General features: G+C 45.2%; 1 protein-coding gene across 1 annotated transcript; it reads right to left on the reverse strand.

Moving 5' to 3' along the window:
* On the reverse strand, positions 1 to 24,889 carry LOC118395369 (protein PAT1 homolog 1-like). The gene is made up of 18 exons (XM_035789117.2): positions 24,727 to 24,889; positions 23,416 to 23,518; positions 14,379 to 14,875; positions 14,049 to 14,129; positions 13,621 to 13,827; positions 12,895 to 13,002; positions 12,469 to 12,555; positions 9,714 to 9,916; positions 9,374 to 9,518; positions 8,322 to 8,439; positions 7,910 to 8,007; positions 5,960 to 6,019; positions 5,341 to 5,486; positions 1,734 to 1,893; positions 1,440 to 1,565; positions 1,144 to 1,235; positions 667 to 816; positions 1 to 291 (listed from the first exon to the last, which is right to left on the reverse strand). Exons 1-18 carry the CDS (start codon positions 24,739 to 24,741, stop codon positions 270 to 272), a joined length of 2,418 nt encoding a protein of 805 aa, XP_035645010.2. The 5' UTR covers positions 24,742 to 24,889; the 3' UTR covers positions 1 to 269.
* Between the last annotated feature and the right edge of the window lie 147 nt (positions 24,890 to 25,036).

The raw sequence follows: 25,036 nt of genomic DNA on the forward strand, positions 1-25,036 counted from the left end.
TACAATAGAAATACTTTTAATTTGATGTTTTATCACAGGCATCAACGTTTACAAGATTCTTTAAAAAAAAGCTGATGTAATTCTCTCTCAGTTCAGTTCATTTCATTTCTCTCGCTCACTCACACGCACATCCCCATACACACCCAATGGACAAAGAAAACACTGACAGATTCTGCTGGATTAAAATCATCATCAACCCTAGTAGACATCCTACTCTCTTCTGCACGCACACGCTTCAACTGGGGTTTTCTTGATGTCTGGAGTCACTTCTACCTGGACAATGCAGAGATCCTGAGAAAGGGAGGAGGTTTTATTGTGTGAAAATAGTGAACAGATAGAGTTACAAAGTAAATATCAGGTCGGTCAAAGAAAGTGGTGTCCTAAATCCAATTCCTCCCATTCTACATTTTAGTAATTTAGGAGACGCTCTTATCCGCTAGGCTATCCCTCATTCTTCCCGAAGAGTGTGACAGAAATTCCACCTCCAACTGGGACGCAAACTCAACAACAATCAACACGGTGTACTCAAAAAGCATCAAGGCATTGTGGATGTGAACTTGTTTAACCCCCCCCCCCATGCTTTCCAAAACATTGAATGGGGAGGGAGAAACAGCACACTTCAGGGATAATTGAAAGTGGGCAAAGGACACGTGAGACTGTACTCACTGTAACTTCTCCTGCAGCAGCTCCAGCCTCTGTCGGTCTACGTAGCGTGAGAAGAGAGAGAGCAGGTTGGGAGGGGTGAAGAGAGGAGGGGACAGGGACGAGGGGGGCACATTGAGCAGCTCCCTGGTCACAGAGAACACCAACTCCGTCCTGTGAGAGAGATGGGAGGGAGGGAAACAAGCAAAAGGACACAGACAAGGTGGAGAGAGTTAGTACACTGCAACCACAATAAACAAACCTTAGTGTTTTGAACATTAAAAAATATATATTATAGGTTTGTAGTTGCTGTGTGTATTTCCGAACCCTGTCGCTAGGTGGTGACATTGACCATGCATCGTTAGCTATTACCGGTACCTTATTTTTATGGAACAATTCTAGCTAATATTGATAAATGTAAAATCTAATAACCATTTTATTTTGACAATCAAAAAACACACACACAGGTTTATGAATTAGTAAAAGTAGGGCTGTGCTCACCATCGATTGTCATCCATGAGTTGACAGTTAAGGTCGGAGCTTTGCATTCGCTCTCCTTCACTCAGGATCAGGTAAAGCAGCGTCACACCAAACTGGGAGGATGGAGAGAGGAGAAAAGGAAAGAGATGGTAGAAAAGGAGAGATGGGGACAGAAAGTGAGTGCACTGACTTCATGCCATCATGGGCTTATTTATCATCATTGAACCTTAACCATCATCACTGCTAGACGGAGAAAGGTGCACTATTTTGCATCATTCTAACAGCAGGCAGATTGTATAGTGGGTCAGTGCAGGTACCTTATTTTGCAACACTTTGGACAGTTGACCCTCGCTGCCTTGCAGCTCCTGCAGCAAGTCTGTGAGGGCAGCGCTAGATAGGGAAGAGATCACCACAGCAACGGGCTCCACCAACCAGCACAGCGCCTGGGGGAGATGGGAGGTGCAATTATAGACCACTTATGAGCATTATATACATCTATGTAGGTGAGTCTGTCTCTGTGTGGGCTTGAGCATCTCATTGAGAACAATCATTTTTTGCAATAAAGATCCGACGCTAACCAACTGTGTGTGTATGTGTGCCTCCATCTATACCTGGTCCTGTTTGTCTTTCTTGGCCAGGGCGTGCAGGTTCCGGGCAATCCCCATGACAACGGTGGCAGCCTGCAGCGGAGGCAGGAATGGGATGAGCCTGGAGATGAGGCGCTTTCCCTTACGCACCGACATGATCAACAGACACTGCTCGTCACTCACTCTGCGGGATGGGGGGGGGGCAGTTGGAGGAGAAGGAGAGTGAGTCTGTGGTGAATATTAATGTTGGGGGAATGTGCAAAGTAGAAATAAAAATAATGGGGTGCAAAGGAGCAAAATAAATAAATAAATAAATAAAATACAGGGAAGCAAAGCCTTTCGGGACAATTAGGGGTTTCTGCCAAATAGTGACAGGAGGAAAAAAGTTGACTGAAACTTAACAGTGAACATTAGTGACTGCTGGTTCGCTGATGGAGCGGTAGAGATGCAGGGTATGGGGGGGGGGTCATATTGTCACCCCCTCCTCTCCTCCGAATAATTCCAAATCGTTCCCTAGCCCCTTCGCCCAAGGCGATCGTGTACACTACCATTCAAAGGTTTGGGGTCATTTAGAAATGTCCTTGTTCTTGAAAAAGCTAAGCAAATTTTTTGTACGTTAAAATAACATTAAGTTGATCGGAAATACAGTGTAGACATTGTTAATGTTGTAAATTACTATTGTAGCTGGAAATGGCTGATTTTGAATGGAATATCTACATAGGCGTACAGAGGCCCATTATCAGCAACCATCACTCCTGTGTTCCAATGGCATGTTGTGTTAGCTAATCCAAGTTTATCCTTTTAAAAGGCCAATTGATCATTAGAAAAACCTTTTGCAATTATGTTAGCTCAGCTGAAAACTGTTGTGCTGATTGAAGCAATAAAACTGGCCTTTAAACCAGTTGAGTATCTGAAGCATCAACAACTGCTCAAGCAGAATAGGAGTTGATGCCTTCACACAGCACACGCGGGCTGTCCAGAGCAAAAAGAAGTGAAGAAGAAGTGAAGAAGAAACTAAATTATTGCAACTAATCCAATGTAATGACTTAAATGCCTAAATTATATGACACTGCTTTTTCACACCATTTATTTATTTATTTTATTTCACCTTTATTTAACCAGGTAGGCAAGTTGAGAACAAGTTCTCATTTACAATTGTGACCTGGCCAAGATAAAGCAAAGCAGTTCGACAGATACAACGACACAGAGTTACACATGGAGTAAAACAAACATACAGTCAATAATACAGTATAAACAAGTCTATATACAATGTGAGCAAATGAGGTGAGATAAGGGAGGTAAAGGCAAAAAAAGGCCATGGTGGCAAAGTAAATACAATATAGCAAGTAAAACACTGGAATGGTAGTTTTGCAATGGAAGAATGAGCAAAGTAGAAATAAAAATAAATGGGGTGCAAAGGAGCAAAATAAATAAATAAATAAAATACAGTTGGGAAAGAGGTAGTTGTTTGGGCTAAATTATAGGTGGGCTATATACAGGTGCAGTAATCTGTGAGCTGCTCTGACAGTTGGTGCTTAAAGCTAGTGAGGGAGATAAGTGTTTCCAGTTTCAGAGATTTTTGTAGTTCGTTCCAGTCATTGGCAGCAGAGAACTGGAAGGAGAGGCGGCCAAAGAAAGAATTGGTTTTGGGGGTGACTAGAGAGATATACCTGCTGGAGCGTGTGCTACAGGTTGGAGATGCTATGGTGACCAGCGAGCTGAGATAAGGGGGACTTTACCTAGCAGGGTCTTGTAGATGACATGGAGCCAGTGGGTTTGGCGACGAGTATGAAGCGAGGGCTAGCCAACGAGAGCGTACAGGTCGCAATGGTGGGTAGTATATGGGGCTTTGGTGACAAAACGGATTGCACTGTGATAGACTGCATCCAATTTGTTGAGTAGGGTATTGGAGGCTATTTTGTAAATGACATCGCCAAAGTCGAGGATTGGTAGGATGGTCAGTTTTACAAGGGTATGTTTGGCAGCATGAGTGAAGGATGCTTTGTTGCGAAATAGGAAGCCAATTCTAGACTTAACTTTGGATTGTAGATGTTTGATATGGGTCTGGAAGGAGAGTTTACAGTCTAACCAGACACCTAAGTATTTGTAGTTGTCCACGTATTCTAAGTCAGAGCCGTCCAGAGCAGTGATGTTGGACAGGCGGGTAGGTGCAGGTAGCGATCGGTTGAAGAGCATGCATTTAGTTTTACTTGTATTTAAGAGCAATTGGAGGCCACGGAAGGAGAGTTGTATGGCATTGAAGCTTGCCTGGAGGGTTGTTAACACAGTGTCCAAAGAAGGGCCGGAAGTATACAGAATGGTGTCGTCTGCGTAGAGGTGGATCAGAGACTCACCAGCAGCAAGAGCGACCTCATTGATGTATACAATATGTAGCCTATTACTAGCTATATATATATATATATAATAGAGAGAGAGAAAGCATGCCAACTTATAGGCCGTGCATGACCTTAATGCATTTTAACCACCCCAAGTCCAGGGCCAATAGATTTTTGGCCGACTGGCCAGAAGGGGCCAGTGACAAAAAAAAAAGTTAACCTGTTGAGTGTAGGGGGCAGTATTTTGATGTTTGGATGAAAAACGTACCCAAATGAAACTGCCTATTTCTCAGGCCCAGTATCTAGAATATGCATATAATTGTCAGATTATGAAAGATAACACTCTAAAGTTTCTAAAACTGTCAAAATATTGTCTGAGTATAACAGAACTGATATTGCAGGCGAAAACCTGAGAAAAATCCAACCCGAAAGTACTGTTGTTTCTGAATGCTCTCTTTTCCATTTAAAGGGATATCAACCAGATTCCTTTTCCTATGGCTTCCACGTGTTATGAACAGTCTTTAGACATAGTTTCAGGCTTTTGTTTTGAAAAATGAGTGAGAAAGATCACATCGAGTCATTGGATGGCTGGGTGCCAGCAGCGTTTTGCATGAAGAAGGTACAGTCCGGTTGAAATATTGTCGATTATATATTGTAAAAACAACTTGAGGATTGATTATAAAAAAATGTTTAACATGTTTCTACGAACTTTACGGATATTTGGACTTTTCATCTGCGTTGTCGTGACCGCTCGAGCCTGTGGATTTCCGAACATTTCCAACCAAATGGAGGTATTTTGAATATAAAAATAATATTTATGGAACAAAAGGAACATTTGTGTAACGGGGAGTCTCGTGAGTGCAAACATCAGAAGATCATCAAAGGTAAGCGATTTAATTGATTGATTTTCTGACTTTCGTGACCAATCTACTCGGCTGCTAGCGGTTTGTAATGTTTTGTCTGCTGAGAGTGATGTCCTTATATAAACGCTTGGTATGCTTTCGCCTTTTTTGAAATCTGACACGCCAGGTGGATTAACAACAAGCTACGCTGTGTTTTGCTATATTGCACTTGTGATTTCATGAAAATTAAATATTTTTAGTAATTGAATTTGAATTTGGTGCTCTGCAATTCAGAGGATGTTGACGAAAATGATCCCGCTAACGGGATGGGTGCATCAAGAAGTTAATGTTGGACCTTGCTCACCTCGTCTTCCCACTCCTTCCCCTTGAGGGAGCTGTAGAGTGTGGGTCTTGTCCCCCCCCCCACCCACATACCCCATCCCTCAGTCTCACCTGTCGTCCCACTCCTTCTCCTTGAGGGAGGCGTAGAGCTGCAGCGTGTGGGTTTTGTGCTGCTCCAGCAGGGTCTCTCTCTGCTCCTCTGGCGTCTGCATGAAGCGCTTCTCAAAGTCCTGCACCTCCAGCAGCAGACTGTACATCTGATGGAGGAATAGAGAGAGGGGGAGGGAGATCGCGTTAGGGTCCCCAGAGTGCGAATCTCGAGTGTTTTAGGGGGATACGTGGTAACATGAATAGTAGTGCAGCGCTTCATAGAGAATATAGGTAGTAGTAACTGGTTACACATTTGAAAGAGAGAAAAAATATATATATCTATAAATAATATATATATATAAATAATATACATTTGCACACTATAAACGCTCTCAATCATTTTACAGGCATCACCAACGTTTAGGCACATAGTACATTCTTGTGTAGCTAGCTAGCAGTTACTAACACAAGATGGTTACAAATAAATAATGGAGTGTCTACAGATATAACACATGTTAAGAGTGAGAGCACTGCAGATGGTTCAAAACAGGCAGAGGAAGTTCAAACCAAGGTAACATATCATTAATACAACCACAGAGCTGTAGAGACAACAAGTCATTCTCCCCTTCCTCGTCTTTACCTTCTCCACAGTGTAGAGGATCTGCCGCCTCTTATTCCACACCTGTTTCTCCCTCTTCTCCTGTGTGGGACAGAGGGAGCGGTTAGAGGTGAAGAATAATGTACTTCTGCAGTGTTTCCCAACTGGGGGAACGTGTGACAAATGTGCAAAAAAAAAAGAGAGGAATATATTTAAAATTTATGTTCAAGTTATTTCAATCTTAATAGACAGGAAAACATTTACTGAGGTCACTGGTGTGGAATCTAGTTTATTTTATATTTATAGGCCTACTTTTTAAACTTCGTTGCGCATTGCTCGGTCCGCCTGTTGACCCTCTGCTTCACACTAGTGGCTCACCATTTTAGTGGCTCACCAACAGCTAGCTTTGAGCAGAAACTAGCTATGGCTCAATGGCTAGAACACACTGTTCCAAGCAGCAGTAGCAGCACTAGCGCCAGCTCAAGTGAACCCGTGGAAAAAAAGGAAGTTCACAAGTCAAAGAAGTGTAAATTTCATGAACAGTATGTCCTCTTCGGTGTCACCTCCTTTATCCTCTGCGGCGATGTTGATTTGCGTTTGTGAGATAGAGACATTTCGGAAATTAGTGAGAAGCTAACGGGGAGAACTACAGGATGAGTTTCACGTTATTGACAGCTTTTTCTCAGAAACCCTGTGAACACGTGTGCACGGATGTCGCTTGGCATCAATGACTGGGAGAGTAAAAAGATGAATTGCCCGCATAAAGTCAAGCCGGACGTTGAATGGAATCGCTATGATTCACTATCAAAAAAAGCAGTGAAAGTGATGGTACTTTATCCAGTCCAGTCCCATGAATCACCGACTGTTTGGAAGGCTCCGCGGTGACAGTGGGACTGAGTACCAGCAGCTTACTGCTTCACACCGACGTCCGTTGGCTATCTAGAGGGAAAACGCTACAGAGGCTTTTTGAGCTGCGGGCCAAAGTGATCTTCTGTCTGAGCACTCGCCCTTGTGGCCGTGTTGGAGGACACAGACCGGGTACCCCGTCTTGCTGATGTGTTCGTATACTTTTTTTTTTTTACAGGTGATGTTGAGAGCTCCTATGGTGCAAATAGTAAGCTCACATTTATCCAAACTAAGTAAGATCAAATCCTACTTCACCGACATTGAAAACAAGTCTGCTAAACTAGACTGGGTGAGTAATCCTTTCATGACTGACAGCACCAACAACAGTCCTACCAGACTGCAGGAAAATCTTCTGTATGTGTCCTCAGACCGTGGCCTGAAGATGAGGTACTCGGAGACAACACTGTTCTGGTGTGATGTGAAGGAAATGTACACAGAATGAACTGCTGCCCTTTGGCTCTGCAGGATTATATGAAGTGATATTTTCATCCATGAATCAAGACCACATACAACAGACTTGACTTGGAGAAAAGCCTGATCACTGCCGTTGTCACCAAGACTGACAAAGATTATGAGTGAGAGACAACGTAAACTTTCCCATTGATTGGAGATGTATTGTATTGGGAGTATGTGTATAAAAGGTGATCTTTGTTTTTGTATAATTTCTCTGGAAAAAAATGTAAGAATACATTAGTATTATAGTAATACTTAATTCGCAGTTAAAATTACAGACTAATATTTATATTCAACATAATTTAGTCCATTTTACACCTAATTTTGGAATCACGGCAGTCGCACGCGCATGAGGCGGTACTTCAAGCAAGTTTATTTAGAGGTACAGTACCCAAAAGTGCTTGGGAACCACTACTACAGTATCCAAAATAACTAAATGTTGTCCTGACTCCATACCAATGTAGGAACAACTGACAGTATCATCTGGAGTAGCGAGAGAAAAACTATATAATAAGAACAAAGCGTGATAAGGGAACAGGGAGAATACGTCAGAGACAAAAACAGCAGGAGATAGAATGGCAGAACTCATGAGACACAGGAGTTTGGAGAGATTGTGGTGTGTGTAGTAAGTACCTCGTCATCAGTGCGACTGGTCACCACTGTGTCGATCATCTTCCTGGGGTTGTTGACGCTGGACACAGTCAGCTTACCCAGTGAGCCTGCAAACTGCACTGTGTGGGTGGGGGGTGGACGAACGATACACACATATGTTACAGATGCATCTTCAAAACACACAAAGGTGATGTGATGAGTATTCATTTAAAATCAGACCTTGGTTAAAATAGTATTGGTTTTCTTTCTAATACTAGATTGAGCTTGCCTGGTGCAAAGGAACCAATGCAATAGTCCCGAAAGTGCTAACCCTGCCCATTTGGTACACCAGGTAGTGTGCCAAACGCTATTTAACTGAAACAAATATATACTATTTGATCCAGGTCATTGATCATGCCTCCTCTGAGTTTTCTAATAATGATTCAAGAATTACCTGGTCTGTAGGTGTGTTCCAGCTTGGCCACCTGGGGGGTGATGAGTTTGGTGGTGTGCTCCTTCCTCACGCCGTCTCGGTCTCTCTCCTGCCTCTTCTCCATCTTCTCAAAGTAATTCTGCCGGCCAACACAAAATTGGCATCCATTTATTTATACATTTGTGCATTTAATCCGCCATGGACAGGGACAACTACTGGGGGGAAAAAATTATAGTTTCCTTATCATAGAAATCCAATACAAAAATGTATTAGGATAATCCTATCATAACTATTTATTAACACTCAATTAAAAAGGTGGAACTCTGACAACAAAGGCCAGCGAGACCTATTGGTCTCCAGAAGCAGGTGAACAGGGATTGGGGTAGACAGCCAAGTGGAACTAATAAAGGATCTGAATGACAGGATTGGAACAGTGGTTTCCCTGGCATACATCCTGATCTCGTTTATGACATGCTCCCTCCTTATCGGTCCACCTAGGCTGGTAGCGATCAGATAGAAATACAATGTGTAGAACCAACATGCTTTTCTGTCCATGTAAGGACGGGTGTCAGCTACATAAATTATATGTTTATTTAATCCCATTCTAGGTTGGTCAGTAGGACAGAAGGTGACGGAACAATCTGATAGAAACAGATTGTGAAGAGCCGACATGCATCTCTGCAAGAGGTTGTGTCTGGTTTATAACTAACATTTCTATCTGTCTTGTTCAGAACCTCACGCCCCTACACTGACCTGGGTCGGGTTCATTAGGGAACACCGTAGAAAAACAGCTTGCAACAAAATGACAATGAGCGTTAATTGGACCAAGTCTAGGTAGTCCCATTTTCCACCCATTTTCTTCCATTGGTGCCTAGTGAATAAAACACTCGCTCATGTTCTTTAGGGCACACAGAATAAAAAAATGTTTAAAAAAGTTAAGATTTCGCACCAGAAAACAAAAACAGGCGTTTCTTATGGGACCAAGTACTCGATCCCAGTTTCAGTCCATTTTGTTCTGTTTGGTGCCTAATGAACAGGACCTTGACTTTTTCCATTGACTTGGCTGTACTGACCTGGTAGTAGTAGTCATCCAGGTAGGGATCAGTGCTCTGCAGCTGCATCATCTGGATCTTGGCCACCCACTCCTTCTCCCTCTGGGTCATCAAGTTACTGTAGGGGTCTCTGCTCCGCCAGTCCCCCACACGCCCGCCACGCTCACTGGGGAAAGAGATGATAGAGGAGGCAAAGTGAGAAAGAGGCTCCACAGCTGCAGGTTAGTTGAACATAATGCATTAGCAATTCAAGGAAATTTGTGAGGCAATTTATGGCAACAGCACTGTGGATGGATATGGAGGAGATGCAGATGCTGGGACAACTCAAATTATTCACACACACACACTTCAGTCTACATACCCTCCTCTACTCTGCATCCTCTGGGTGAGCATGCGGCGGTGCTGGGGGTGCAGGTGCGTGGTGTTGTGCCGGATGATGGGACAGGGTACGTGGTTGTGGTGGGGACCCATCCTGTGGGGAGGGGGCTGGCCGAAGAAGGGCCTGAAGCCTCCACCGCCAGGCAGCAACGGGGGACCCTGACAGCCCCTGGGGAAGCCAGCAACCTAAGAGGGGGAGAAAAAGAGAGAAGGAATGAAAAAACAATAGAGGAAAGGGAGGCTGGCATTGAATGTGTGTTGTGGAAATTCACCACTATGGACTCAAACACAACGTAAATGAATCAATCTTTATTAACACGTCCGGAGAAGTTCACAAACTCAATCCAAGCTTGATGAAAACTCTGAAAAGGGCGTTCCATTTCAGTCCTTATATACAAACAAGTTATATAAGCATGATTTACATGATTCATTATTAACGTTGGTTCCTGCATGTGACTGACAAGGCTTCTTCTCTTAACGGGGACTATGAAACTGAGATACTCCTTTTGGTTCCCAGAGCAATGTTCTGGGCGTACTGCCAATTGGTCTGAGGTGGTCACAGTCACCTGCACCAACCAAGATGGAGTGAGAGGAGATTTCAATTCAAGGCTCTCTCTTCAGACAAAATGTTCCCTCACACGTGTTTATGCAAACACCCATTTTACATAACAGTATGTATATAAGTTCATAGATATGTTGTACATGTGAATCATTTTTTCTCATAGGGAGTGTGAATGGGGTGTATTCCCTACGCACCAAACGGAAGCAAAAGGTCTGAAATAGGGAGGGACCAAATTACCGTTGCAACAATTTTTGCTACGGTATGCACCTAAATTTTGAGTGAGACGGCTCAAGGGGAGTGTACAGATGAGAACACAGGTGAGTGTTTAGTCCACTGGGGAGTTTAAATCAAATCATCTCATAGCATGTATATCTTGGTGGGGCAAATTCCCCAAACATTTTTTTTTAGATGCATACCAGCAAAGCCACAACACATTCACTGGACTACAACAGTGACAAACAGTACACAAATTGTTAGGGCCTAAATAAAGCTGTCCCAACACCTTACCACTGTTACACCTGGCTATCAGCAGAGCCATGTCTGGCAGCGAAACTGTTCCTTCAGCCTCATTAGCTGATTTGGTTGACTTCCTTAAACAAATGTGGTTTCTACTGACAATTGAGATGTCCAAAAAATGGCATAAAGGGGCGACGAGCGAATAAGAGGAAATCCGTCATTTCGATTAAGAAATTAATGAGCGAGCGAAGACGGACGTAGTCAATATAACTATTTGTTCTGCACTTTTGAAATTTACTGCGACAGAATTCAGAACATGGGCCGTTCTTACAGTGTTCTCTCTGTACACCAAGTCAGAACCGTACGATAAATAAAGGGGGCATATAAGCTGACAATGAAAGCTCTTACAATATTCGACGATGACATTTCTGAAAAACAGGCTATAGGCTACATGTGCACCACCAAGTCAGAACAGTAGGCTAAATTATGAGGGGAAAATGGACCAAATAATTAGGGTGAGGCACATGGGCTACTAACAGCTTACTACACAACATACACTTAGTATTAGTTTCTTAGCTACGGCATGCATATCTTCCTGGCATATTACATAATTTATGCAGCAACATACATTTGACTCACCTTGCCATTTTCACTTGAACAGGAAGTGGTCCTTGGTGGGCAAATTTTGTCATCAAAGTCTGGCATTCTCTGGATTCATGGTGCTTTCAAGACAACTGGGAACTCGGGGAAAAAAACAGGTTGAATCATGACGTTAGTGATCTTCAGGCCGAGCTCTAGAAAGAGGCGCGAGATCCCGACTTGGAATTGCGAGTTGGATGACCGCTCAAAATGAGATTGCCCAGTGGGAACTCGTTTTTCCCCGAGCTCCCAGTTGTCTTGAACTCACTGAAGCCTGAGATTTCCAGTTGTTTTGAATGCGGCAGAAGTCATGTTGAATTGACAGCATGGCCAATGTTGAATGTTCTCCTTTGAAGCTTGGAAAACAGACCCTTAAATCCAGACTTGGACCACACATCCACTCCACTGAATAGCAGGCTAGTGGTTGAATAGCAGGCTTGTTTGGTAATCTTTATGTCCAGTGGCCAATGAGCATCGATACATTTTATCTATATTTACTCTTCAAATGACAAGGATTGAAAAGGATGCCAGTAGGTTGTCGACTTCATTCATGATGATAGCTGATATTTTGAAAGTATGACGTTGACATGATCAGTCCAATCTAAAGGTAAGGTAGATATAAAGTGATTTGATGTCATTTTATCGGTGGTCAATGACCTTGAGCCTTCTTGGATGGGCACTGATAATGTACCTATGGCAGCACCCAAGGGGATTGAATTTACAAGTTCTCCCCATAGAGTTTGCAGTGACATAGTGTCCCCATGAGTGAGAGAACACTGAGCCAATCACGGTGCAACGAGAGAACATTACCAACCCCTACGCCCCATATTTTCCGCTGGCTGCCCCACCACAACAGAAAGCACCAAGTTAGGCAGAAACACCTGTATTTTGGAGTTAGTTACCTTACTCAAGAAAGGAAAAAATATAATGTTTGTATGCAGCTTTATTAACTCAATGATATATATATATATTATATTTTTTTTTACATTGTTTGCAAACTGATATGTGACACATTAATGCCAAAAGAACACGCTAAACCCCACCTGACCTGAATGACGGGTCACCACTGGTTGAGTCTCACCTGAGAGTTGAGCATCTGGGCACGTTGGATCTGGGACAGAACGGGACCCACGCCGGCCGGGAATGGAGGACGACAAAGAGGAGAGTTCTAACACAGACAGAGAGAGAATCCAACTCAGAACCAACACTGACCTGGAACCTGCACCTGCAGTGAGCTAGAGAGTCCATCCATGAGCCAAGCTATTGAGCCGAAATCAAAGTAGCTGCTATGGAATAATTAATATTTTGTATTTATTTATATATCCACCATCACGGAAGTACCTGACCATGAAAAGTCAACCCTCATTCAACAATTGGTCAAAAACACCACAACAGTTCAAACAACCAAAATGAAACTTTACACTCCTCAATGTCACATGCCCCACCTAATAAAGCAAGGGAGGGCCAGAGAGCTAGTCAAAGGAGAGAGGGAGGTAGGGGGACTCACAGCCATGTTTAAGAGGGTATTGGGGGAGATGCGCTCAGGGAAGGAAGGGGGGTAGCGGTGTTGGTGGTGGATCGGGGCTCGCACATGAACGGTGGTGGGGTGGTGGATCTGCAACACACACAGGAGAGAGATTCAATACAACTAATTAGCCTATAACTGTACACAGAGAGAGGGTTATCTCTGGCTTTGCAACAGATAGGATGAGAGTAGAGGCAGAAACAGGATGATAACAGCAAGCACTAATAGTATAATAGTGGTCTCAAACTTCATGCCCGTGGGCCTCCATAGTGTGACTCGGGGGCCAGATGTGAACTGGAAGTTTGAGACCACTGGTCTAATAATTATGAAAGGGAAAGGGGGATACCTAGTCAGTTGTACAACTGAATACATTCAACTGAAATGTGTCTTGCGCATTTAACCCAACCCCTCAATCAGAGAGGTGCGGGGGGCTGCCATAATTGACATCCACGTCTTCGGCGCCCGGGAAACAATGGGTTAACTGCCTTGCTCAGGGGCAGAATGACATTTTTACTTTGTCAACTCAGGGATTCGATCCAGCAACAGTAGTTACTTCTGCAGAATAATGCCATATTATACAAAACTACATTGAGAAGGGCAAATAACTATTTTAAATATAAGTGGGAGTATTCTGCATACAGAGAGATGAGATAACAGTCCAGAATGATTACTAAAAAGAGGGAGAAAGGGCAAAATTCTCTCACTGACCTGCTGCTGATGATTCATAGCATGACTCATCGGCTGCTTGGGCGGAGTCCCGATAGGCACAGCCCTCACTGGTGGGCTTCCAATCACGGGAGAGGACGAGCGAGGCGGGGGGGCCCTTTCCGAAAAGTCCCGCCCATCCTCGCTCATAACTGGCGGAGGCCGATTGGGCAGCCCCACCTCTTTGATAATGGACATAAGTGGACTGTCCTGGAAAGAAGAGAATTCAACATTCAATAAAATTGTTTTAAACTAGACCTGTTAAGTCATTCAGAGTGCAAATGTGCCAGCTATATTGTTTCTCATGAACAGTACAGGGCCACATTCAGCAAGGCACAACGTAGCTAAACCGTTTGCAACCGAAAAGCAGTGTTCTTATTTGACAAATTCAGGAAGTACATCCCTGTTACAAAAACAGGCAGGTGTCTTACCTCCATTTGAGTGATTAGTCCAGGGGTGACGCTAACAGGCCCAAATCCCATGTTGTTCTCCCAGATATTGTGTGAGTTCATCTAAAAGAGAGAGGCAGAGGAAGAGAAAGTGTCAGAAGGCGCCAATCCACTGGCGATGCATAATATTCGTCCCTCATTGAACCAGCTGATCGTTCCTTCTCCAAACCCTATAACGTAGTTCTGCAGCATATAGAGCTACAGAATACTAGATCAGTGGTTCTCAAACCTATCCTTGGGGACCCCCAGACATTTCAAAATGATGTGGTAAGCAGTTCACCTTATTCACCTAGTCAAGACCTTGATATTCACCTGTTGCATGGGGGCACTCCCCCGGCGTAGGAGGTGCTGATGCTGCTGGTAGCTCAGCAGGGAAGGATGCAGTGGGCCCGGGGGCAGCCCCGACGGGGTCAGCTGGTGGTGGGAAGGGAGCTGGGAGGGGTGGTGGTGCTGCTGGGGCATGGAAGGGGGAGGAGGGAGACCAGTGGACCTGTCACCAGGCCCGGCTGGACCACCCACGCTGGCGATGGCCGGGTCTGCCCCGAGAATCAGCATGGCTAGGGACTCGGCTAGGTCGCCTCCCCCCCTCTCTTCCAGGCCCGGAGGGGACAACGAAGAGAGGGAGTGATGTGGTGGGGGGAGGGATGACGGGTGGGGGACACGACTGGCAGGAGGAGGGAGTTGAACGGTGGAGTCTCCACCTCCCATTCCCCCCATCCCTAGTCCCCCTAGACCTAAACCTCCGAGTCCGTCGTTCTTTCGTTCTTCGAGCTCTGCGAGCCGCTTGTGCTCCTCCTGCCAGTCATCATCTGTAGGAGGTAATAAGTCATTCCATTATTACAGGTGTCATCCAGGTAATAAAGACTGACTGACAGGAGGAGACACACATTGGTTCTAACAATAAATCTAGGACAAAAACCTTTTCTTGACATTTCATAACCAGATCATTTTGTTCATAAGTCCACGGAACAACTTGTTTGTTGTCATTCTAAATGTCCTGAATAATGGAAAGGAAAATACCGTTGGGTGTGGCGCAATAGCCAACACGATTGCACACAGTGGACTAGGCGAGTTGTTTTTTGTTATTGAAATGCGTTTGTCATGTAGCCTAGGTTTATTTGTTATTAGTATGTTTACAGATTAGATTGTTCAAGTAAACTGTCCAACCCAGTAGGATTTATTCTGTCAACACCGTAGAAACTAGATAGAAGCCTAGCTATAGGCTAGTTATTATTATTATTATTATTATTATTATATTATAGTAGGCCCATAGTCAGGTTTAAACCAGTTCCCCAACCAGCTGTTCTACACACACTAAATCGCAACCTTTCTATTTCTATAGGCTAGCTCGTTATGTTACAAAGACTTTCTATAAAAATAAAAATAAATTTAAAAAGTTTTTTTAAAAGTTGGCCTTTAACCATCCAAACATTTTACACGATATTCTATCCATATAAACACGTTTATTTTAGGGCATAAGTGAACCAATTTCGGTAGGCTATATACACTGCTCAACAAAATAAAGGGAACACTTAAACAACACAATGTAACTCCAAGTCAATCACACTTCTGTGAAATCAAACTGTCCACTTAGGATGCAACACTGATTGACAATACATTTCACAGGGTTGGAGCGAGCGGTCGCATCCGCACTTCGGTCCGCAGGTAGTATAACTTTTCATTACATTTCATTATAGTACAACGGTTTGATTTGTCTAATCTTAGCAATTTCTTCTTAGCTAGCTACATAGCCGTCTTTGTATCAAAGATAATTGCGTAACTATCGTATTTCGTCGTCCTAACGTAGTCTACACTACTATCTGCCCAGCAGCTAGCCAGCTAGCAAACGTCCACCGTCTACCGTATAGCAGCACTGTAGAAACTATTACACTCAACTGAACGACTTGATTAGTGTAGTGTTAGCTAGCTACATAGTTGTCTTTGCTGTCTTCGTATCCAAGATAATTGTGTAGTTAGTGTGTGTAGTCTTAGAGTGATTATCTTAATTTACCGAGGTTAGCTAGCCAGCTATTTGTCGTCCTTAACGTAGGAGACACTGCTAGCTGGCCAACAGCTAGCCAACGTCTACCGAATAGAACTTCCGCACTCAACAACCCGGTCGCATTCCGCTTCGCTCCACAGGTAGTATCACATTTTCATTTCATTTCATTACAGCACAACGGTTTGATTTGTTTGATCGTAGCTAGCTACATAGCTAGCTACATAGCCGTCTTTGTATCAAAGATAATTGTGTAGTCTAGAGCGATTTTCTAGGTTAGCTAGCCAGCTATTGTCATTCTTTTAACGCAACGTAACGTAATCAACACTGCTCGCTAGCCCCCGAATAGCAGCACTGTAGAAACTATTACACTCAACGGAACGACTTGATTAGTGTAGTGTCACCAACGCAGCCACTGCCAGCTAGCCTACAAAGTCAACAACGCAGCCACTGCCAGCTAGCCAACTTCAGCAGTACTGTATCATTTTAATCATTTTAGTCAATAAGATTCTTGCTACGTAAGCTTAACTTTCTGAACATTCGAGACGTGTAGTCCACTTGTCATTCCAATCTCCTTGCATTAGCGTAGCCTCTTCTGTAGCCTGTCAACTATGTGTCTGTCTATCCCTGTTCTCTCCTCTGCACAGACCATACAAACGCTCCACACCGCGTGGCCGTGGCCACCCTAATCTGGTGGTCCCAGCGCGCACGACCCACGTGGAGTTCCAGGTCTCCGGTAGCCTCTGGAACTGCCAATCTGCGGCCAACAAGGCAGAGTTCATCTCAGCCTATGCCTCCCTCCAGTCCCTCGACTTCTTGGCACTGACGGAAACATGGATCACCACAGATAACACTGCTACTCCTACTGCTCTCTCTTCGTCCGCCCACGTGTTCTCGCACACCCAGAGAGCTTCTGGTCAGCGGGGTGGTGGCACCGGGATCCTCATCTCTCCCAAGTGGTCATTCTCTCTTTCTCCCCTTACCCATCTGTCTATCGCCTCCTTTGAATTCCATGCTGTCACAGTTACCAGCCCTTTCAAGCTTAACATCCTTATCATTTATCGCCCTCCAGGTTCCCTCGGAGAGTTCATCAATGAGCTTGATGCCTTGATAAGCTCCTTTCCTGAGGACGGCTCACCTCTCACAGTTCTGGGCGACTTTAACCTCCCCACGTCTACCTTTGACTCATTCCTCTCTGCCTCCTTCTTTCCACTCCTCTCCTCTTTTGACCTCACCCTCTCACCTTCCCCCCCTACTCACAAGGCAGGCAATACGCTCGACCTCATCTTTACTAGATGCTGTTCTTCCACTAACCTCATTGCAACTCCCCTCCAAGTCTCCGACCACTACCTTGTATCCTTTTCCCTCTCGCTCTCATCCAACACTTCCCACACTGCCCATACTCGGATGGTATCGCGCCGTCCCAACCTTCGCTCTCTCTCCCCCGCTACTCTCTCCTCTTCCATCCTATCATCTCTTCCCTCTGCTCAAACCTTCTCCAACCTATCTCCTGATTCTGCCTCCTCAACCCTCCTCTCCTCCCTTTCTGCATCCTTTGACTCTCTATGTCCCCTATCCTCCAGGCCGGCTCGGTCCTCCCCTCCCGCTCCGTGGCTCGACGACTCATTGCGAGCTCACAGAACAGGGCTCCGGGCAGCCGAGCGGAAATGGAGGAAAACTCCGCCTCCCTGCGGACCTGGCATCCTTTCACTCCCTCCTCTCTACATTTTCCTCCTCTGTCTCTGCTGCTAAAGCCACTTTTTACCACTCTAAATTCCAAGCATCTGCCTCTAACCCTAGGAAGCTCTTTGCCACCTTCTCCTCCCTCCTGAATCCCCCCCCCCTCTGCAGATGACTTCGTCAACCATTTTGAAAAGAAGGTCGACGACATCCGATCCTCGTTGCTAAGTCAAACGACACCGCTGGTTCTGCTCACACTGCCCTACCCTGTGCTCTGACCTCTTTCTCCCCTCTCTCTCCAGATGAAATCTCGCGTCTTGATACGGCTGGCCGCCCAACAACCTGCCCGCTTGACCCTATCCCCTCCAGACCATTTCCGGAGACCTTCTCCCTTACCTCACCTCGCTCATCAACTCATCCCTGACCGCTGGCTACGTCCCTTCCGTCTTCAAGAGAGCGAGAGTTGCACCCCTTCTGAAAAAACCTACACTCGATCCCTCCGATGTGAACAACTACAGACCAGTATCCCTTCTTTCTTTTCTCTCCAAAACTCTTGAACGTGCCGTCCTTGGCCAGCTCTCCCGCTATCTCTCTCAGAATGACCTTCTTGATCCAAATCAGTCAGGTTTCAAGACTAGTCATTCAACTGAGACTGCTCTTCTCTGTATCACGGAGGCGCTCCGCACTGCTAAAGCTAACTCTCTCTCCTCTGCTCTCATCCTTCTAGACCTATCGGCTGCCTTCGATACTGTGAACCATCAGATCCTCCTCTCCACCCTCTCCGAGTTGGGCATCTCCGGCGCGGCCCACGCTTGGATTGCGTCCTACCTGACAGGTCGCTCCTACCAGGTGGCGTGGTGAGAATCTGTCTCCTCACCACGCGCTCTCACCACTGGTGTCCCCCAGGGCTCTGTTCTAGGCCCTCTCCTATTCTCACTATACACCAAGTCACTTAGCTCTGTCATAAACTCACATGGTCTCTCATATCATTGCTATGCAGACGACACACAATTAATCTTCTCCTTTCCCCCTTCTGATGACCAGGTGGCGAATCGCATCTCTGCATGTCTGGCAGACATATCAGTGTGGATGACGGATCACCACCTCAAGCTGAACCTCGGCAAGACGGAGCTGCTCTTCCTCCCGGGGAAGGACTGCCCGTTCCATGATCTCGCCATCACGGTTGACAACTCCATTGTGTCCTCCTCCCAGAGTGCTAAGAACCTTGGCATGATCCTGGACAACACCCTGTCGTTCTCAACTAACATCAAGGCGGTGGCCCGTTCCTGTAGGTTCATGCTCTACAACATCCGCAGAGTACGACCCTGCCTCACACAGGAAGCGGCGCAGGTCCTAATCCAGGCACTTGTCATCTCCCGTCTGGATTACTGCAACTCGCTGTTGGCTGGGCTCCCTGCCTGTGCCATTAAACCCCTACAACTCATCCAGAACGCCGCAGCCCGTCTGGTGTTCAACCTTCCCAAGTTCTCTCACGTCACCCCGCTCCTCCGCTCTCTCCACTGGCTTCCAGTTGAAGCTCGCATCCGCTACAAGACCATGGTGCTTGCCTACGGAGCTGTGAGGGGAACGGCACCTCAGTACCTCCAGGCTCTGATCAGGCCCTACACCCAAACAAGGGCACTGCGTTCATCCACCTCTGGCCTGCTCGCCTCCCTACCACTGAGGAAGTACAGTTCCCGCTCAGCCCAGTCAAAACTGTTCGCTGCTCTGGCCCCCAATGGTGGAACAAACTCCCTCACGACGCCAGGACAGCGGAGTCAATCACCACCTTCCGGAGACACCTGAAACCCCACCTCTTTAAGGAATACCTAGGATAGGATAAAGTAATCCTTCTCACCCCCATTAAAAGATTTAGATGCACTATTGTAAAGTGGCTGTTCCACTGGATGTCATAAGGTGAATGCACCAATTTGTAAGTCGCTCTGGATAAGAGCGCCTGCTAAATGACTTAAATGTAAATGTAACATGCTGTTGTGCAAATGGAATAGACAACAGGTGGAAATTATAGGCAATTAGCAAGACACCCCCAATAAATAGTGGTTCTGCAGGTGGGGACCACAGACCACTTCTCAGTTCCTATGCTTCCTGGCTGATGTTTTGGTCACTTTTGAATGCTGGCGGTGCTTTCACTAGTGGTAGCATGAGACAGAGTCTACAGCCCACACAAGTGGCTCAGGTAGTGCAGCTCATCTAGGATGGAACATCAATGCGAGCTGTGGCAAGAAGGTTTGCTGTGTCTGTCAGCGTAATGTCCAGAGCATGGAGGCGCTACCAGGAGACAGGCCAGTACATCAGGAGACGTGGAGGAGGCCGTGGGAGGGTAACAACCCAGCAGCAGGACCGCTACCTCCGCCTTTGTGCAAGGAGGGGCAGGAGGAGCACTGCCAAAATGACCTCCAGCAGGCCACAAATGTGCATGTGTCTGCTCAAACGGTCAGAAACAGACTCCATGAGGGTGGTATGAGGGCCCGACGTCCACAGGTGGAGGTTGTGCTTACAGCCCAACACCGTGCAGGACGTTTGCCATTTGCCAGAGAACACCTAGATTGGCAAATTCGCCACTGGCGAACTGTGCTCTTCACAGATGAAAGCAGGTTCACACTGAGCACATGTGACAAACGTGACATTCTGGAGACGCCGTGGAGAACATTCTGCTGCCTGCGACATCCCCCAGCATGACCGGTTTGGCGGTGGGCATTTCTTTGGGGGGGCCGCACAGCCCTCCATGTGCTCGCCAGAGGTAGCCTGACTGCCATTAGGTACCGAGATGAGATCCTCAGACCCCTTGTAAGACCATATGCTGGTGCGGTTGGCCCTGGGTTCCTCCTAATACAAGACAATGCTAGACCTCATGTGGCTGGAGTGTCAGCAGTTCCTGAAAGAGGAAGGCATCGATGCTATGGACTGGCCCGCCCGTTCCCCAGACTTGAATCCAATTGAGCACATCTGGGACATCATGTCTCGCTCCATCCACCAACACCACCACGGTGCACCACAGACTGTCCAGGAGTTGGCGGATGCTTTAGTCCAAGTCTGGGAGGAGATCCCTCAGGAGACCATCCGCCACCTCACCAGGAGCATGCCCAGGCGTTGTAGGGAGGTCATACAGGCACGTGGAGGCCACACACACACTACTGAGCCTCATTTTGACTTGTTTCAAGGACATTACATCAAAGTTGGATCAGCCTGTAGTGTGGTTTTCCACTTTAATTTTGAGTGTGACTCCAAATCCAGACCTCCATGGGTTGATAAATTTGATTTCCATTGATAATTTTTGTGAGTTTGCCGTCAGCACATTCAACTATGTAAAGAAAAAAGGATGTGTTATTTTAGTGTTCCCTTTATTTTTTTGAGCAGTGTATATACACACACCACACACTCCACGCAATATTCTGACTTGATCAATCGCTTGCAGCTCAGATTCTTTTCTTTATAGACAATGAAGAGATATCAATGTGCGAAATAATATTCATATGGCCTACTTCCCCAGCCAATCACACACGCCGGTCGAAGACAAAGGAGTTTGCTTCTGCTGCAGAATAGAACACGTTGCGGCGGAGCTTCAGTAAATGATAACGTCTTCTGTGCCTTTGTCATTCAGAACAAGAAGAGTTTGTGGTTGGCCCAGTCTTCCATGCCACCAAACGACCGACATACAGACATACATAGCTAAGCTAACCATATACCTTGCATTCTGACAAAACAGTAGGGCTCACGCCATTTACTCAACTGATCGATTGTTTGGTCAATAGGCTGTTGGTCGACCAAGATGTTTTTGGTTGAGCAGTCTAAAATCTCAACAACAAAAAAAATGTATGGCGGGAGACACCCGTCGAATTCACGCCTGTCTCAGTGGACTAATTCATTGCGGAGGTCGCGGAGATGGCACACCAGTAGTACATTTACCGTTAATAACCATCATTCTAAACTACAATGTTTATGTTTGGTTATAGTAATTTCTGTTAATGCATTCAATATATTATTATTACAGTCTTTTACCATTCTCACGGTTGGAGCGGTCACGTTGTTTGCGGACCGCACAACCTAGGCAACACTTGTGAGGAACAAGTTGTTCTATTGATTGGTGGTTTGTTTGTAGCGCTCCTGTCAATGTTGAGTAAGGACACGTACCTGATTATACATTGAAGTAGGCCTAGGCTACCTGGTCTGTGCCTAAATGTAGGCCTATAAAATGTGCCCATTTGGGGATCCGATAGCATTCCCGAATGTCTTAACTCACCACCACTGTGGAACCTCAAACAGCAAGTAAACAAAGTCTGTTTTTACATCCATTGAGAATGACAATAGTTCTCCAACGTAGCCCATTTGAAAAATCTTGCCAGCTCTCTCCCCCTTTCAATAACCACTCAACATGAAAGGTGGAAAGCAATTGACTGCTCTGATCTGGTGGAAACGTCATAAAATAAGCCTACCCGATTCTTATTCCCTGTGTATGTTCAGAGCAGGAAACTCTTGAGGGTCTTCAATATTTTATTCAAGTTTGCTAGTGCCAGTTTCAGGCCAAACCAAGTTAATACATTGTTTCAAGTTTGTTGGAGACAGGCATTGTGTAACCAATGTGATTTATAGGAAATTTACTTTTGATCAGGATATGTTCTACCTGCTAGCTGCATTGATTTCATTTGTTGGATTCATATAGGATTTTTTTTTTTACATATTTAGCAATGGAAGTTACTTTTAGAATTTTGATTAACCACATGATAATGACTGCGATATGAAGACTATTATAAATTAAATATTATACAAATCATAACTGGCACTCGGATCGGTAGAAATGGTAAGATAAATTGAAATCCCAAATGGAAAAGCTTGCCGACCCCTGGTGTAGCCTATTAGCAGAGGAACGGCAGAATCTGCTTAGGCTAGCCGCAGCTGGAGGGTCAGGAAGAGGGTCAGGAACTGCCCCCCCCCAGTGTGCTCAAAGCATGAGACAAACTCAGTAGCCTACATATAGTTGATTTTATTGATTGGACGAAGGAACAGACGACTAGGTCGACCAAGATTTTTTGTTGTTGTCTGCGACAGTCCTACAAAAACATACAACTTTACAATGCGTGAACTTCCTATTCTTTATGGGCTCGTTTCTCAAACATAGCTTTAGCTTTCGAGAACTCATGGGATCTTACAGCCGTTCCTCCCTTTGGGTTCTCAGATGCTCCACGTGAACTACAACCCCGACGCTCTGTTTTAACGTCATCCTTGCTTGCGGTTTTGGAAACGGTTGGAACTTAACTTTTGTACCAGCGAGAAATAATCTTTCAAATACAAAAGCTACACTTACTCTACGCTGTTTTGCAAAGTTGCACTCGGCAGTGTTTTAAAACAGCCTCTCGCTGAGCTACCACACATCCTCTCACCTAGCGCTCGCATTTCCATTAGACCATTCCATATTTCTGGTCAGAAACAGGTGTTATTCAAAACACAGCTGGGGTGCAACTTTGCTAACCTTTTGTATTAGAAAAAGTATGAAAGTGACTCTCCAAATGTTTCCAAAACTCTATCGTGTGCTAGGTGTATTTGCGATTAGACAGAGAGCATTTCCCTCACAAGGCTAAAGGAGTCATCCAACGGCCCATGGTTATTATAGTCTTAGGTGTTTTAGTCGGTTGACGGGCAATTGTGACTCACCGATGGCTCCATCTCCGAAGGTGTCGTCGTTAAACTGGTCAATCTCATCTTCTTCTTCTACCAGCCCCTCCTCCTTCTCCAGGGTACAATCTTCATCAAGGGACTGGAGGGAGAGAGAGATGAAAGGAAGCAAGGAGTTAGGAATGAGAGAAAGGAAGGCGAGAGAGATAGGAGGGAGAAATGAGGTATGAGAGAGATATGGACAGATGACAGAGAATCTGAGAAGCAACAAGAGATGTAGATAAATGGGATATTGACTGTTGCTGAAGGGTGAGGTTGTCAAGAAATGGAAAGATTTAAGAAACAAGTCTAGAATATTGTTTTTCGTCAAAAATAATATTTTCTTTACACAAATGTCAGAAATAAGATTCCAGATAGTAATATTCTAGTCAGATTTTCAGATTTCTTAGCAAGCTCCTCACGCAGAGACTGACCTTATCCGCAGATATGGCTCTTGAGCACAATATTACAGATGACCCTCAATTTGACAGCGAATTATTAGAACCCCGTAGAAATACTATTGTGACTATTTCGAGAACCCACGTGGATGGGAGGTCAATTTTGCCAGCTAACGTTAGTTAAATCCACAACAAGATTGATTGGTGCCACTAGTTTAGAAGGTGGTAGCCCAAGATGTAACGTTACTGTTAAAAAGTTAGACGCTAAAGCTAAGAAAATTCTAGTTTAGAAGATGTGGAAAAGAACAGTTCAGCATTTCACAGGCAGAGTGATATATGTGCCCTTTACCAATCGACATACTTGTAAACTATTACTTGGTATTTCCATTACAAAGAAGTGGCCGCACAGTCGAACATGAGCCATCTATCTAGCCATCTCATCCCCTATCAAGACAATGTTTCCCAGCCAAGATAGCGATCCAGAAAAGCTAGCTAGCTAACGTTAGCAGGAAAGGCTGCGCAAACTAGCTAACGTTAGCTTGTTACATCACACGGTATCCAAGTCGACAGTATCAAACTTGGCACATTTCCTAAAAAAATGAATGCACCATTCTTTAGTGTTTGACTTTTGCGTTAGAAAAAAAGGATCAAAGCCACATAGTGTTGAGCCCGAGAGCCATGACCATACTCAGTTCACTGGACACACAGCAGGCCCGTGATGGGCGGGGGACAATATGCCAAGGAAAGCCTGGTGCTTGGTAGGCCGCACGGAGGAATTTTATCAACGGAGTCGATAAACAAAACCCCAAATCCCCCAGAAAATTGATATATTGGCCACATTTCAACTCGTCCTGAGGGAACGCTAGCTAAAATGTCTACAGAAATGGTCAGACGTAATATAAACACTGCTCACCTGAAAACGGAACATGTATCTTTAGTCCGTGAAAGGTACAATTCTCCCAAGTGTCTCTTGAGGAAGGCTGCGCGCAAATTACGCAAGTCCGCGTGAGCGCGGCAAGGTCTATGTGCACGAGTACGTACGCAGGGAGCGGCTGCGCCGCACGGCTTGCAATTACTTTTTAGTGCATGCATTTTATTATTATTTATGACTAGATTCAAGGTGCATTGACATACATTTTAACATTGCCTTCAAATTCATGCTGGTTTAAAAGTTACATAAAACATTATTGTGCACTCGCAGTAATTTACAGTAGCGCTAAATG

The sequence above is a fragment of the Oncorhynchus keta genome, chromosome 16 (assembly GCF_023373465.1).
Source record: "Oncorhynchus keta strain PuntledgeMale-10-30-2019 chromosome 16, Oket_V2, whole genome shotgun sequence".
Taxonomy (NCBI): domain Eukaryota; kingdom Metazoa; phylum Chordata; class Actinopteri; order Salmoniformes; family Salmonidae; genus Oncorhynchus; species Oncorhynchus keta.

Coding starts and splice junctions, on each gene's coding strand:
- LOC118395369 (XM_035789117.2), bottom strand. Junction 9,917..12,468: donor CCCAGATGCTCAACTCTCAG/GTGAGACTCAAC, acceptor TCCCCCTCTTAG/GTTGCTGGCTTCCCCAGGGG. Junction 9,519..9,713: donor AGGATGCAGAGTAGAGGAGG/GTATGTAGACTG, acceptor CTCTTTCCCCAG/TGAGCGTGGCGGGCGTGTGG.